General features: G+C 37.8%; 1 protein-coding gene across 12 annotated transcripts in view; it reads right to left on the reverse strand.

Annotated features, from left to right (window-relative positions):
- Positions 1-15,418, reverse strand: part of HDAC9 (histone deacetylase 9) — a 667,984-nt gene that overhangs the window by 584,348 nt on the left and 68,218 nt on the right. For all 12 annotated transcript variants that reach the window (XM_086397464.1, XM_086397480.1, XM_086397478.1 and 9 more), the window contains exon 2: positions 1,460-1,579. In XM_086397464.1, coding sequence (XP_086253590.1) covers positions 1,460-1,484 — 25 coding nt within the window. In that variant the 5' untranslated portion in view covers positions 1,485-1,579. The remainder of the gene's footprint in view (positions 1-1,459; positions 1,580-15,418) is intronic.

Raw genomic sequence — 15,418 nt, forward strand, 5'->3', positions numbered from 1 at the left:
AAGGTAATACACACATATATAAGATGCAAATATCGTTTTAAGTTCAACTCAATAGAAAGGACTGTAATTCTATACTTAATTGTGATAAGTAATGCAGGTCACACAGAGGGCTGCCTGAGAGGGTAGGGGTGTGGGGCCAAGAGTGCGTGGGGAGCAGGCAGAGGTGGAGGAAGGAACAGGCATAGCAGGCTAGACCGGTGCTTCGAAAAGTGTAGTCCCAGGCAGCAGCAGCATCACCTAGAGAAACCTGTAAATACTGCAATTCCTGGGACACACCTAAGACCTGAATCAAAAAAAAAAAAAGAAAAATGGGGAAGTGGCTTCATTTTAATAAGCCTTCCCACTGATGCTAAAGTTTGAGAACCCCTGAGCTACAGGGACTCAGATATAAGAAGCCTAGGTAACTTCATCTCTTATTCAGATAATAATGCCAATTATAAATCATGACTGTGACTAAAGATTCTGGAATATCTTTACTACATCATTTAGAATGAACAAATACAGTTAGCTCTCCAATAATTTCTAGATCCAAATTCAACACAGAAACTGGCAACTTGCTGGGGATGTGGGGAAGCCTGATGAGACACTGAAATTCCAGAGCAGCTGATCTGGGTGTGGCCAGCCCTCCACAGACTGAAAATCTTGGCAAAAGATTTCCCTTTATAAACTGAGTAAAATATTATACTATCTTCAACCTCAGGAGTTGGATAACTGAAGGATACCAATATGTTGAAATATTTTTAAAGAATACACAGAAATAAATACTCCCATAATGATCCAAACAGAAAATTCTTTTTAAATTTGTCTATGTTTAACATGTGATATCTGAAGCTATTCCATCACTCTGAAGATTTGGATCGTGTTTGTTCCAAAAGTGACACCCTGTTCCTGGAGAAATGGGTGTTGGCTGTGCTGATCACAACACTACATGAGCCACACATTAACTGGCTCAGAGGAAGCAGGTGTTGAGATTATAATTAAATATGTATATAGGAAACAGGAGTGGCAGCAAAGAAGGGTGGGGAAGAAAAATATCCTTCCTGTGTGTCACAGAGATGGAAGAGGAGTAAATTCACAAGCTGACGTGCAAAGCCCACGACACCATTTAAAAAGCATTCAGACAGGTATTTGGTCAGAAGACTATGGATGTAGACTTAGATGCCTACGTCATATTTAATAAATGTTTATAACTTCATACAATTCACCCCAAATGTTACATTTGCAGCAGAAGATTAAAGTCTACTGCTCAGATAACAAAGCAAATGAAATTAATTGCCTGGACTGCAAGCTGGTTATGTAATAGAGGATGGGCTATAGAACACAGTTCAAAATTCATTATACTGACCAAACTTCATCAGGAAAAAAAAGTCATTTCACAATTTAAATTGTTTAACTTGAAGCAAGACAAAACATCTTTCATACTAAATTTGTTTAAAGTTTAAAAAGCAACCAGACTGACCGGACCGCACTGGTGAACTCATCATGGGAATAAGGAGAAGGATAGATGGGCCGAGATGCAGACTCACAGCCTTCAGTTAGCTGGCAATGCTGGTCCACGAGAAGCTGGTCTAGGCGGAACCTAGAATGTAAGAAAAATGCCTGTGTATTATACACATTACGTCAAGCCAACAGGAAAAGAAACATAAGAGGACCAGCCTTGAGTTTCAGTTCAGCCACAGCTCGACGGAGAGTCTCTGAGGTTCTCACATCAACCTCCCAGGTTTCTTAAGTCTTCATTTATAAAAGAGCAAATTTACCAAAGCAAAAAATATTCAAACTCTAAAATAAAATAATAGATGTGGAAGGAATACGTGAAAAGCACTTCATGTTATTGTTGTTTAGTCACTAAGTCAAGTCCGACTCTTTTGCGACCCCATGAACTATATAGTCCACCAGGCTTCTCTGTCCATGGGATTCCCCAAGTAAGAATACTAGAGTGGATTGTCACTCCTTTCTCCAAGGGATATTCCCAACCCAGGATTGAACCTGAGTCTCCTGCGTTGGCAGGCGGATTATTTACCACTGAGTCACCTGGGAAGCCTGAAAAGCACTCCATGTAATTATAATTAGTTTCTTATTTACAATTATAACTAATTTGTTGTTATCATTATTACAGGAATTTTTAAATGTTAATTAAATTTTAATTTTAATTATAATCAGTATCTCATTATACAGTATTCTTAATTATTACTGTTACAGATTTCCTTCTAAAGGTAAGGACTTCTTGCCAAAAACACTGTAATAGACTAAAAAGAAGTGTAACAAATACACTGTAAACTACAAGGGTGACAGAAAATTCTCATTACCATTTCCATTTCTTCTTGAAGCCTTTTGCAATCTTGTTCCAGTCAAAAGTAATAATAATCATAGTCTTTCCAGGAGTGGCACTTACAGGATGGACTTCTTGAGAGGAATTTAAGGGACTTTCTGTTTTTAATTTGAATATACTCTCACTTCTAGACACTGCAGCAAAGAGCAATAGGAAGGACATTTTCCCAACAGCTTACTGGAATTTCAAAGTTTAAAAAATCAAGAGGAAAAAGAAGCTCTTAAAGTTGTACTTAATGAGTTTCTTACTAAAATAGTATATCCCAATTGCACTATTTTTATAGACAGTATGTTGTAACTCTGAAAACCGTACATCTTTTTATCTTGAAAATCCAACATATTTATTGTGACTCGTTTTCCAATCAGTATTGTGAAAGTGTTATTACTATTTTTGTCCAAATGTATAAAGCAGATATAAATACATATTTCCCTTGAAGAATCATATAACATCACTAAAAATACCTATAATACTTCAAATGGTCTCAAAATAGAAGTATGATAGTTATTAAAAATAGGTAGTGTAATCAATTCTAACAGGCTAATTCTTACCACATCGTTCATGCTGGATATACATTATGATTTGGAAACAATAAAATGCATATTTTCATAAATCTCCTTCAAAAATTTATACTGATGTGCTACTTTATCAGCATTATTTAAAGAATCTTAATTTCCAGGTTGATGAGAAAGCAGTATTTCTACAAAAAAAGATGAAAAATGAAGAGCAAAAAATTTGATTTCTGTATCAGCAAATAGACAGTGGCTTCCAAATAAAAAGATGTCAGTATTATATTTTTAATGCAATAACACCATTTGCATAGTTCTTTAGTTACAAAGTACTTTTAGACATAGTACCATGTTTTACATTATTTTTGCATCAACCATGCTAATGGATACCTATAACTCCCTTCGCTATCCTTATAGGTGAGAAAATTGAGATGTCATATGCTTCATAATTAAAAGGTAATGAAGTAAAATGAAAGTTAAAATTGAGTGAAATCTGAATTTATAGACTACCTAAAATTGATGACTGTGGACTTTGAGATTTTTGACATTTTAGTTTTTTTACATTGCAATCTAAAATATTTTAAAATGCTCTAGATACATTCTTGATTCTCAATAGCACAGTTTGATTTCAAATAAAAAATAACAAAAAGCAAGGGACAGGAAACTTTAAGAGACTGTAAGTGAAGCAGCATTGGAAGGTACTTTCCTTCAAAGGCATAGTTACTCTGTGTTTTAAAAAAAAATTATTTTAAATCTATAATGCCACTTTGTACAATTGATACTTGTATACTTCAAATAAAACTCAATTTAACCAATAATTTCCAAAAGTTAAACATACATGCAAAGCCAAAGTTTTGCTACTTGTCCCAAAACCTAAGATTGAAAAGATGTTTCTATTTCTACACACTTCTGCCATTTATTTCCACAAACACATATGACAACTGTCCATGGCCATTTATCAATACATAATTGTATCAACACATAACTGTACAATTTTATGTTCAAAGCTCTGGCCTTAAGGTGCAAAGTGAATCTCAAGTGGAAATATGAATTTGGTTTCCAAAATACCATCATTAAATACCTTTCAAAAATGTAAGCTACTCTCTGTGCCATTCAACCTTTTTAATAACTGCCTAGTCATTACATATTCTTCTAACATTATGAAAGCTTTGCTATCTGAACACTGTTATAAAGAAAATTAACATGCATTTCTATGTTGATACATACTAGTTTCCACTTATGATATCTGCATTTCCGACGAGCCACATTAAACCAAAGTTACCACAGTAACTATAGCTGCATAACTGAAATATGGCCATTTAAAGAGCTCTCCTAAAATATTTCAGGGATATGGGTACTCTACACATATATGCATATGGGGTGTGTGTGTCTGTGTGTGTGCATCAGAGCCTCCATACACTTCCCTCTACTCATGGACAACAAGATCAGTGGATGAGTAGTCCTATTCACACATTTTAGGGACAAAATTGATTCAGAATTTGGCACAAATTAAGACTATTTTTAGTTGCCTGGAAAAGAAAGAAGTGCCAGTGGGGGAATATTTGTCAATGAAAAAGAACAATTTATTCTTAAATCTTCCCAAGTTTCTTTATCTAAATGGACTGCAGAGAAACAGACTATTTCTTAGAATAGGGAGGTTTTCCCCTACAATATTAGTCATTCTTACAATAAGTCTGAACTACAAATAATAGGAAACTGACCTTCATGTGGGTAGATAAGTGAAAAAAAAAGAATAAAGTTATGCTGATTATTTGTGAATACAGATTATTAAAGCCGATACAGAACTACTGCCTTCAAGTAATAGTTTCAATTAACTAGCACCTTAATTTGTCCATGCTGTAAAAAATGTATACACACACGTATATATGCACACTTAAGGAGATAATTAATATAAGCACAGCAAGAGCAAAATTGCTGCTATAAACCTTTTCCCTATTGACAGCCAAGAATGGTTATTTTCGGTCAACTATATTCCTTGAGGGCTTCCCTGGTAGCTCAGTTGGTAAAGAATCTGCCTGCAATGCAGGAGACCCGGGTTCAATTCCGGGTTGGGAAGATCCCCTGGAGAAGGAAATGGCAAGCCACTCCAGTATTCTTGCCTGGAGAATCCCATCCCAGAGGAGACTGGCAGGCTACAGTCAATGGGGTCGCAAGAGTCGGACACAACTTAGCAGCTAAACCACCACCACCATATTCCTTGAGGGACCTGGATCCACAATAGGGAGTTAAGAGTCTGCTTCAAAGAAGACATCTCTGACTACAAGTTGGTCAGCTGCCTGCAAATATATCCGTGCTATTATCCTGGGATAGAGCACAGGGCAACAGCCCAAGGGGATGACATCTTGCAATGCTTTAGCCTGCCTGTGCAGCCAGGGAAAGAGGGCATTAACACATTACACTGACCCAGCCCACACTGTGCTTATCAGTAACATTATTGTGGAGGTGGTTCCATAGATCCTCAAACTATTCCACCTGCTTTCCATAATGTTCTATAATGGGCAAGTTAGCAGAGCTTTACAGATCACACAAAATTTGCACAAGGATTATTTCCTCTGATCGTCACAACAGCCCTGGAGTATACTAAGCCATTTTTATCCCCATTTTATAGATGAAGAATTTGACGCTTAGAGAAGTTTTGAGAATTTGTTCACAGACATGCCGATGACAAATGGGAGGGCTGGCCTTCTGCCTTTTAGCCCACTCCTCTCTGTTGCATCACAGGGAATCACAGGCTGTTCTAGCAAAGCTGCTTGAATATCAAGACTCTATCTACCTAGTCTCACAATTTCAGTACTGACTCACTGAGTTGCAGATCTTTACTTAAGAACTTACCTAGTCATTGAACAGACTGAACTCAACAACCAATGATGATAAATAGTTACAATAAATGTCTACAGGAATTCTCACAATATAAGCTTTCAGATTTGACTAAGATTTCATCTTCCTACCATAATCTTTATTTTGATTTTTAAAACTATAACCTAAGCTTCTTATTATAGTTTTTTTTTTCTTTTGGGCAATTGGTATTAGGAAGAAGTGGAATGATTTTGTAGTCTATGTAACTAATAAGAACTGTGTCTCTAAAATATTTTTCTCAGACTTAGGGCAAGTTGTAGTGCACAGTTCAGTCTACAAAATCATTCACACTTATTTGCAAGTCCTTCTCTTCTGTGATGGAGCCATTAGCCCCAAGCCCTCAGCTTCATGGGCCGACTCAATTTATAGCACCCACTGTATGGGGCACTGAGCTCATGAGGAGGTTCATCAGACCTGCAGTGTCTATCTTATACCTCAAAATCAAATATTCTGCCATAATTTCATCTTTTGGAGAAAAATGCTAGAAAAATCACTCTTAACATTCTACTCAATTCAACAAACTCTTAATTGTGTACATACCAGATACTCTGTTACCCATGATGAAAATTTTCAATTCTTTACTTCTCACATTTCCCAAAGATAGTCATCAAAGCCAGAACCCTGATATCTTAAAAGCATCTTTTGTATCTGGGCTCTCCTTTCCCTTTCAATGAGTACTGCCTTGGCTCAAGTAATTATTTATTCTTGATAAAAGAATTGATTACATTCTTTATCTAGCCTTCTGTCTGGTATCCTTGCCTCCAAGGAATGTCTGAATGAATTAATTAGTAAATAAAATGTGGCGACCTATAAACTCCTCAGTTGGCATTCAAGTTCCATCATAATTTATTTCCTCTCACCCCGATTTCTCTCCTTCCTTCTTTTCCTCACACATAACTCCTATGGTTCCAGATGATCTGTCATTATTCCTAGGGTGATATTCAACGCTGTCAACTACTGCTGAGGCAGAGGCATTGAGAAATCAGAATGAACACCTGGATAAGCATCTATGTGGCTATACTTAAACACATACGATGACCATGGGCTTAGTTCTTTCTGTATAGTATTGTTCACATTTCCATGCTTTTGTGCCTCCTTCCCTGCAAAATACTATCATCTCTTCTCTACCTCCCAGCTCAAATTCTTTAAAGCCATGTTCAAGTGAGAAATTTTAACCAATCACTCCAAGTAAATGGTCAGCTTCCTCATCTATGTTCCCACTGTGTCTTGTACCATAACTGTATAACACCCCCTATGTCAGATAATAAGAGCACCTCGTATACTAGTGACATACTTTTATTCATCATGAGACTACAGTCCTCGGTTCAGGGATTGCACTATCCCATCTCTGCAGTCCCCACATCTACCACCCGCCTGGTACGTATAGGAACACAATAAATTATTAAAGGAAAAGGGCTAAACCAATAAAACTTCACTTGCCTACCTTTGGGGGCAGAACCATTTATCCAATTTGTTAGTATAAATTTCTGAAGGACTAGAACACAGTCCTTTGACTTATATCAATGAAAGAAATAAAAATACTCTGGAGCATGAACCACCATTTAGAAAGAGTAGACCCAGACAAGGTGTGGGTCTTCATGAATCAGGCTAAGACAGCAGACACCCCAAAACAAATTTGCCTATGAATTATGTTGTCCTAGATAAGGTCATTATTAAGGGTTTTGAACTGAAGTGATTTCTCAGATCTCTGGAAAGTTTCAGCTTCCCACCTCATTTGTTTAAGGTTTTTCTCAGCCTGAGGAAATTCATTTATTAATTAGACAAGTTCTACAAGTTCTACAAATTCACAACTGCATCAAAATAATCGAACTAGTATTCATCAAGAGACAGGAGAATGAGATATAGAGATTTAAGGATACTCGTTCCACTTCAACTTCAGTAGCAGAAGCAGGATTGAAAAATAACACTAATGACCACACTTAAGTTGTCTTAAACAATAGGACCCTTGGGACCCTGTGGACTCTGGGGACTGGAAAACTAGTTGACAGACACTCTCAGAGTACAGGTAAGAACAAAACGGCCACTGGAGGGCCACACAGCAAACATACACTCTCTGTGCTAATTTGAAAGCAAATAGTAAGTTCTCTTCTAAGACTTTTTAGGAGAACCATTTAAGCACAGGCTACACTGCAGGGTGTAACACAGAGCATGGAATGTATTTTGGAAGGTTAGTTATGTATACATTTTGCATATTTAAAATAGCATTCAGTAGCCTATACTATAAATATAACACAATGGTAGTATCTAAAAATATATATAACACAATCAGAAATGGTGTGCTGGATAATTCATTTTATAAGAAGAAATTCTGCCAACTTCAGAGCCTGTACTAATAAACATAGACCTTTTCTTAGTAAGCATTGAGTTTAAAACCACACGGCTTAGCCCCAGGGTATCCAGCACCCAAATCATATCTCAAACAGCTTCTATGAAGACCATTTCATCAAAATCCTTCTTGCACTGATTTCTATGAGATCACCTTTGAAGGCCCCTACCTACAACTTCCCTTCTTGGACAATAGGGAATAGTAAGTCACAGCTACCATTATCATCAGTGTGAGTTTAAAATGAGAATCACAATGCCTGGAAACTGCAGGATATACAAGCCTCCTCTTAGTCATGGCAAAGAGGCTGTTAAAAAAAAGCGTTGTCTACTTGTAAATACACAGGAGACCAAAGTCTAAAATAGAATTGAGAAAAGGAAGTAATAGTTGAAGTGAAGGAACTTGCAACAGATAACCTCTGATACCTGTGCAGCAGGAGGGCTTTGTGATCTATACACTATAACCTTCCCTGCAGAAAACTTGCCTGATCAAGCGTGCTTAAAAGAACCTGGCTCGCAGCCTACTACCCTGCCAGTGTGGAGGCATGGGTCATGATCAGCAAGCCAAATACAAAAGACCTTTATCCATCAGTGCAATTTAGATCGACATGGTTCTTTCTTTCAAACTTCAATACTGAATACATTTAAATTTTTTCTGTGATTTTTTTTTTCAATCTTGCAATCTACCTACTAAAGATCTGAAAATCGCTTCATGCAGCAAAGTGCCCATGTAAGATGTCTCACTAGCTGGGTGATCTGGTAGTCAATTAACCTTTCTGAGCCTCAGTTGCTTAAACATGAATTATTTAACTTACCAGGTCACTGTGAGGCTTGGACAAAAAATAAATGCAAAGTAATTGGTATGGAGTAGGTGCTTAAAAATGCCGGCTATTATTATCATTATTAGTATAGAAACTGTGTTTTACTTCAGGCTGAGTTCCATCCCAGGAGAAAACAGTGACACATGGTGCCTCTCACCCTGCAACGCAGCTGTTAATCTTTCGCGCTCCACTAGGCTTACAATAGGGATCTAATTACTAAAACTTTTTTCCTTTCTTTGCTTTTTTTCTTTTAGGAGGCAAATGTCTACCCTAAGGAAAAATACCGCGCTATTATTTGCTTTGGAATATACCACGTTTGGGCTTCCCCGGTGGCTCAGCAATAACAAATCCGCCTGCAATGCAGGAGCCACAGGAGACATGGGTTCAATCCCTGAGTTGCGAAGATCCCCAGAGGAAGGCATGGCAACCCACTCCAGTATTCCTGCCTGGAGAATCCACATGGACAGAGGAGCCTGGCGGGTCACAGTTCAAAGGGTCACAAGGAGTCAGACACAACTGAAGCGGCTTAGTACACACGCACATACTATGTTTACCCTAAGCTCTCACTGGTATTACTAAATATTTTATATATATACATAAACTTCAAAAATCATTTGGGTATTGACATAAAGTAAAACAATGTCAAAAAACAGCTATTTTTTTGTTCCTAAAAATAAAGTCAGGAATAACTATCATTTTGTAGAAATTTGAAGAGAAACATGAAGTATATTCCCTGCTGCTACTGCTGCTGCTAAGTCGCTTCAGTCGTGTCCGACTCTGTGACCCCATAGACGGCAGCCCACCAGGGCCCCTCGTCCCTGGGATTCTCCAGGCAAGAACACTGGAGTGGGTTGCCATTTCCTTCTCCAATGCATGAAAGTGAAAAGTGAAAGTGAAGTCGCTCAGTCATGTCGGACTCCTAGTGATCTCATGGACTGCAGCTGCCAGGCTCCTCCATCCATGGGATTTTCCAGGCAAGAGTACTGGAGTGGGGTGCCATTGCCTTCTCCAATATCCCCTGAGTACATATAAATTCCTCTCCAAAGAACTTTTCTATTGTTTTAACAAATCATCTTGGGAATTTCAACTGACCTAAGGCTTCTCTTTCTATTTTGGGCAGGATTTCACTGGTTATGTTACTCAGGACTCTAGCTACTGCTAGTGTTTAGTCCAATTTTGAGCCAACCAAGAAACATCTTCATACATGGACAGGTAAGCACTTCAGGTGAAGAAATGATAACAGCAGAATATCCACACAAGAAGAAAAACAGGATGAGCCCTGACTACCAGGACCACTCAAAAAAATGTGAAATACGTGGAACTCTTCCCCAACCAACACCTATGTTGTCATTGATTCCTTTTATTCCCATCCTGCTATCTTTGATCCTCTTTTCCACTAGGCTTCTCCAAGGTCTCTTCTAATTGAATAGGTCATTTTATTCTCTGATCCCTTTCCAAAGAACCCATTTTTACTAACAAATTCAATCAACCTTCTATCTTCCATTTTTACGTCCTTCTCATCCTCTTCCAAAGAGCTCTATTTTATACATAAGATTATCTCAATTCCACTCCTCTCGTTCTTTTTTCACTTATGCATGTCCTTTTCCTACAGAGGTTTCCTTAGAACACACACCAGTATTTTCAAATACCCCTAAAATTCCAGAATACAGTTAGACAGGAAAAATGAATCATCATATTAGATATCTTGTTCTTTTATCTTCACCCTACCAATTAATGTTGACTTTTCTAACTTGCACAAACTTTGTATTCAAGTTAAGATACCACCCAGATTCATGTTACAAAACTCCTTGGGCTATATTTAGCTCAGCAGCAACAGTTTTAACAGAGACTGAATTTAGCATGTACTTATCAAGGCTTGGGGTTCCCCAGGGGCTTGGCAGTAAAGAATCAGCCTGAAATGCAGGAGACATGGTTTCAATCCCTGGGTCGAGAAGATGCCCTGGAGGAGGAAATGGCAGCCCACCCCACTATTCTTGCCTGGGAAGCCCCAGGGGCAGAGGAACCTGGAGGACGACAGCCCACGGGGTTGCACAGAACAGGACATGACTGAGTGACTGAACCAGCACCACCACCGAGGGGTTACTGTGCATGCTCAGTACAGAGCTGAAGGCGCAGCTCAGACGATTTCTGTCTCACATATAGCACACCAGGGATTTCTTAGGGTGTTGTCTAAGGACTCCCCTAAAAATACAGATTAAGATACTTGGAACTTACCTAGAAATTTCAATATCAGAATCTGTGTAACAAGAGTCCAGAAACGGCATTTTAAACAAATTCCCACAATGATGCTTAAGTGAGCTAAAGGGTGAGAACAACTGGAGGAATGACATATGTATAAACAATTAAGAAACAACAAAACAGAGAGAATAACGTGGTCTAAACTGGCTTTGGAGTCTGACAGACCATAATGAAAATTCCACCTTCCCAATTTCTTGCTATATTTTTATGGGTAAATTACTCTACCACTCTTACTTTCCTCACCAAGAAGATGCTGGCTCTAATAACTACTTGTAGGATCACTAGGGACAAATGACAATACATTTAAAATACTTAGCACAATGCTCAATAAATGGGAAATATCATTATGAAAGTCAGGGCCTCTGTGTTACAAACTGCCCCTAGAATCGTGAAACATCACAGCCCTAATAAGTATAATTTTTTAAAGGGAACAGGACAGCATATGCACTACAAGAATTCAGGAAAGGGAGTTTTCACTGTAATCAGAGGTAGAAGGAAAGGTTCCCTGAAACAGCTGGTATGCAGCTTTAAGATGTTGGATTTTAAATCAAACATGCATGGTTGGCAAAAATGTCCTTCTTTCCCAAGGGTCCTCAAGCCTTAACTCAATGAACTGGAAAGTTTTAAGAAACAATTTTAAAGTTACCTTGCTGTGTCTTTCAACTATCCTGTGATGGAAACAATCTACATTTGAATTCCCGTATCATAAAATATATTCAGTGTTAAAATTATCCTCAAAATTATTTCAAGTTCTATACTAGTAACAGGATGTTAGTCGTGTGTTTTATGTAGCACCTTGTATTCCTGACAAGACAGTAGGACTTTGTACAGACTGCTGTGTTGTTGATATACAAAATGACAGTGCTGGCCGCCTCCTCAGGGAGGGAGACCCTTTGGGTTTCTATACTCTTATTACTGATGGGTTGTAGCTATTTTATCATTGCTTGGAAGAACCTATGAACGATGTCCACTGAGGGTCAGGAAGGTCAAGAAGATGAAGACTAACCTGCTCCAGGGAGTGAACTGGCTCATGATAAAATCAAGCCTCTTGATCCCATTAGTAAAACACACTAATCAATTAAGCTAACACACTCAGAGCCAAACCTATTAAACCTTATAATTCCTGGGAAGAATAAAGAGCAATTACTCCTTCCCTTCAAAAAAAAAAACGAAGAGAATTAGAAAACCTGCAAAAAATAAGATAACAGTTACCAAATATATAAATACAGTCTCAGAACTCAAAACAAACACAGCACTCAATCCACAAGACACTTATTCCCTCTGAGTGAGAAGGCCTTCTCTGAAACTGAGTATCTGAATAAAAACAAAGGAGCTAAAACAAACCATTTTATCGCAGGCAACTTCTATTAATGTCACAGAGGGGAAGAAATACAATCTTTTCTTTCATATTCTACCTCTGGAGGAAAAAATAAGCATATGTACATACATATATATCTGCACATATTAAACTGAGACAGATCAACACATATAAATAGCTCAATGCAACATCTGTAGTAGTCTTTAAAACTGTATTAAAGTCCTTGCTGTTTATCAGGCTGGTAAATCATATCAGCTCCTAGATATTTAAATTGCCAGTTGCTGGGCAACCAGAGCTCTGTCAACTGTCACTCACTCTTAAGTTCCTCTGCAACACTCCTTTAAGAAAAAAAATAGTGAAAAATTCTTGAGATGCTTTTTTTGGGCATAAGAAATGCACTTAATTTTATCCCTGAGCTTAAAGTGTCTAAGAATTGAGTGATACTGTGAAAATGTTCAGTGAGTTGGAGGAAGGGCAGTATGTGAATCACATAGTGAGGTGGGTGAGTATCTAGACAGAAAAGTCGAGGGACTTCACTAAAGGAAGCTTCCCTTTCAGAACACAGTTCCACAGTAGAGACATGCTTGTGATAGAAGCCTTCTAAAAGAAACTATGTACTTTGGGGGAAATTGGTGAGTCTCAACAAAACTGATGTCTAGTCATTTTTATATTCACATGCTCATCACTGAAGAATAAGTACTACAGTCACGGTAATTATTCCTTGCTTCTGATCCTGCCCTTTTTTTCCTGGATAGTTAGAAACAAAGTGATATGCCATTGTCTCATGAAAATTTCTGCCTTGTGAATGTTGTTTTATTTTCTTGGATGTAAATTAGTATCCATTATTTACTCAGTCCAAGAGTTAAGTATCTACCAGTAGAATAAAACCCTTCAAGGTAAGTAAGGCAGTTTTCTCAGCCATGAAGATAATATAATGTGGCATCTATGCAGGTCACTCTGTTAATACAAGTAGGTCTAGAATTGCCACTCCCTGCCACTCTGGGCCGCAGGTTTGAACCAGATCACCTCTAAAGTGAAAAAACACTTCCTAGAAAAAACACTTCATAAATCCATCAGTCTTTAAATAATATAGCTCTCAGTTGTAGCCTATACAAAACTGAGCCAACCCAATAAATCACACTTGCTTGTATCAGTATATTTCACAGATATGGATAGAAACACACAAACCTAAAAAGAAAGTTATTAAAATGTGTAATTTGCTCTGTTACACATTTAAAAATAAAAAGGGGTATCTTTATGACTTCAAGTAGGATATTCTTTCTTAAACAAGACATAATTTCTCTCCTTTGAAATTTAAAACTTTGTGCAACAAACAAACTTTTAAAAAGTATAATGATAAATCACACAGAAAAAATCAGTAAGAAAACCAAGTAAACCAAAAAAGAACAATTTAGAAATAGAAAAGAAATGGGCAATAAACTGAAAGTAAACTTCAGCAGCCAATAATTCCATGAAAAGACTCTCAGTGAGATACCAATCACATCCATCAGACTGGATACCATTTTAAAATCTTAAAACTCTAGTGTTTGTAAGTATATGGAGCAACTAAAAGCCTCACGCACATACAGAGACAGTGTAAATACACGTATCACTTAGAAGAGCAATTTAAAATTATTTTGTGAAGTGGGAGAGTTATAAACTGTGATAGGCAGAATAAAAGCCTTACCAGAGATGGCATTCACCAAAGATGGCCTAATCCCCAGACCCTGTAAATAAATTACCTTACAGAACAAAGAGGAATTAAAGTTGCAGACAGAATTAAGTTTCCTAGTAAACGACCTTAAAATAGAGACATTATCCCGTGTTATTCAGATGGGCCCCAGTGTATTCACCATGTTTCTTAAAAGTGGAGGACAGACAGAAGAAGACAGTTAGACGGAGCTATGACAGTAGAATAATAAGAGAGATAAAGTACTGCTGACTCTGAAGATAGAGGAAGGAGGCCACAATCCAAAGAATGTGTGCACTCTCTAGATGTGTAAAAGTCAGGAAATGAATTCCCCCATACAGATTCCATAAGAAAACAGCTCTGTCAACCTGGATTTTAGCCCACTGAGATTCATGTCAGACTTCTAATCTCCATAAGACTAAGATAATAAATTTGTGTTGTTTTAAGCCAGCAGGTTTGGGGTAGTTTGTTTTAAGAGCAACAGAAAGTTAATAAATGACCCAGCAATTCTACTCCTAGGGAAATTCCCTCACCTTCCTTCTTGGACAAAATCGCAAGAATGTTCAAGGTAAGATTATTCAGAACTGCAATTTTGGAAACACTCTAAATGTCCATCAACATAAGAATGGATATATAAACACTGTCATGATTTATATAATAGAATACTACACAGTAATTACTATAAAGGACCAAGAGCTATATAAATCAACATGGATACATCTTAAAACTTATGGTTCAGTTCAGTTCAGTTCAGTCATTCAGTCGTGTCCGACTCTTTGCAACCCCATGAATCGCAGCACGCCAGGCCTCCCTGTCTATCACCAACTCCCGGAGTTCACTCAGACTCACGTCCATTGAGTCAGTGATGCCATCCAGCCATCTCATCCTCTGTCGTCCCCTTCTCCTCCTGCCCTCAATCCCTCCCAGCATCAGAGTCTTTTCCAATGAGTCAACTCTTCGCATGAGGTGGCCTAAGTACTGGAGTTTCAGCTTTAGCATCATTCCTTCCAAAGAACACCCAGGGCTGATCTCCTTCAGAATAGACTGGTTGTAAATGAATAAAAATAATAAACTAAAGCATGGTTTCTATAAAATACCATCTGTATAGGGTTAAAAACATACAAAGTGATATGATGATGTATGGGGATAAATAATGCAGTAGTTAAAGAGTAAGCAAATGGATGGGAATGGTAAACACTGTACTCAGGACGTGGCTACCTCTGGGGACCGAAATGGACAGACGCTTCAAGTATGTCTTGAATGCTTTATTTTATA

The sequence above is a fragment of the Bos grunniens genome, chromosome 4, assembly GCF_055505025.1.
Source record: "Bos grunniens cultivar Pamir isolate PY7600 chromosome 4, Bosgru_T2T1.0, whole genome shotgun sequence".
NCBI lineage: Eukaryota > Metazoa > Chordata > Mammalia > Artiodactyla > Bovidae > Bos > Bos grunniens.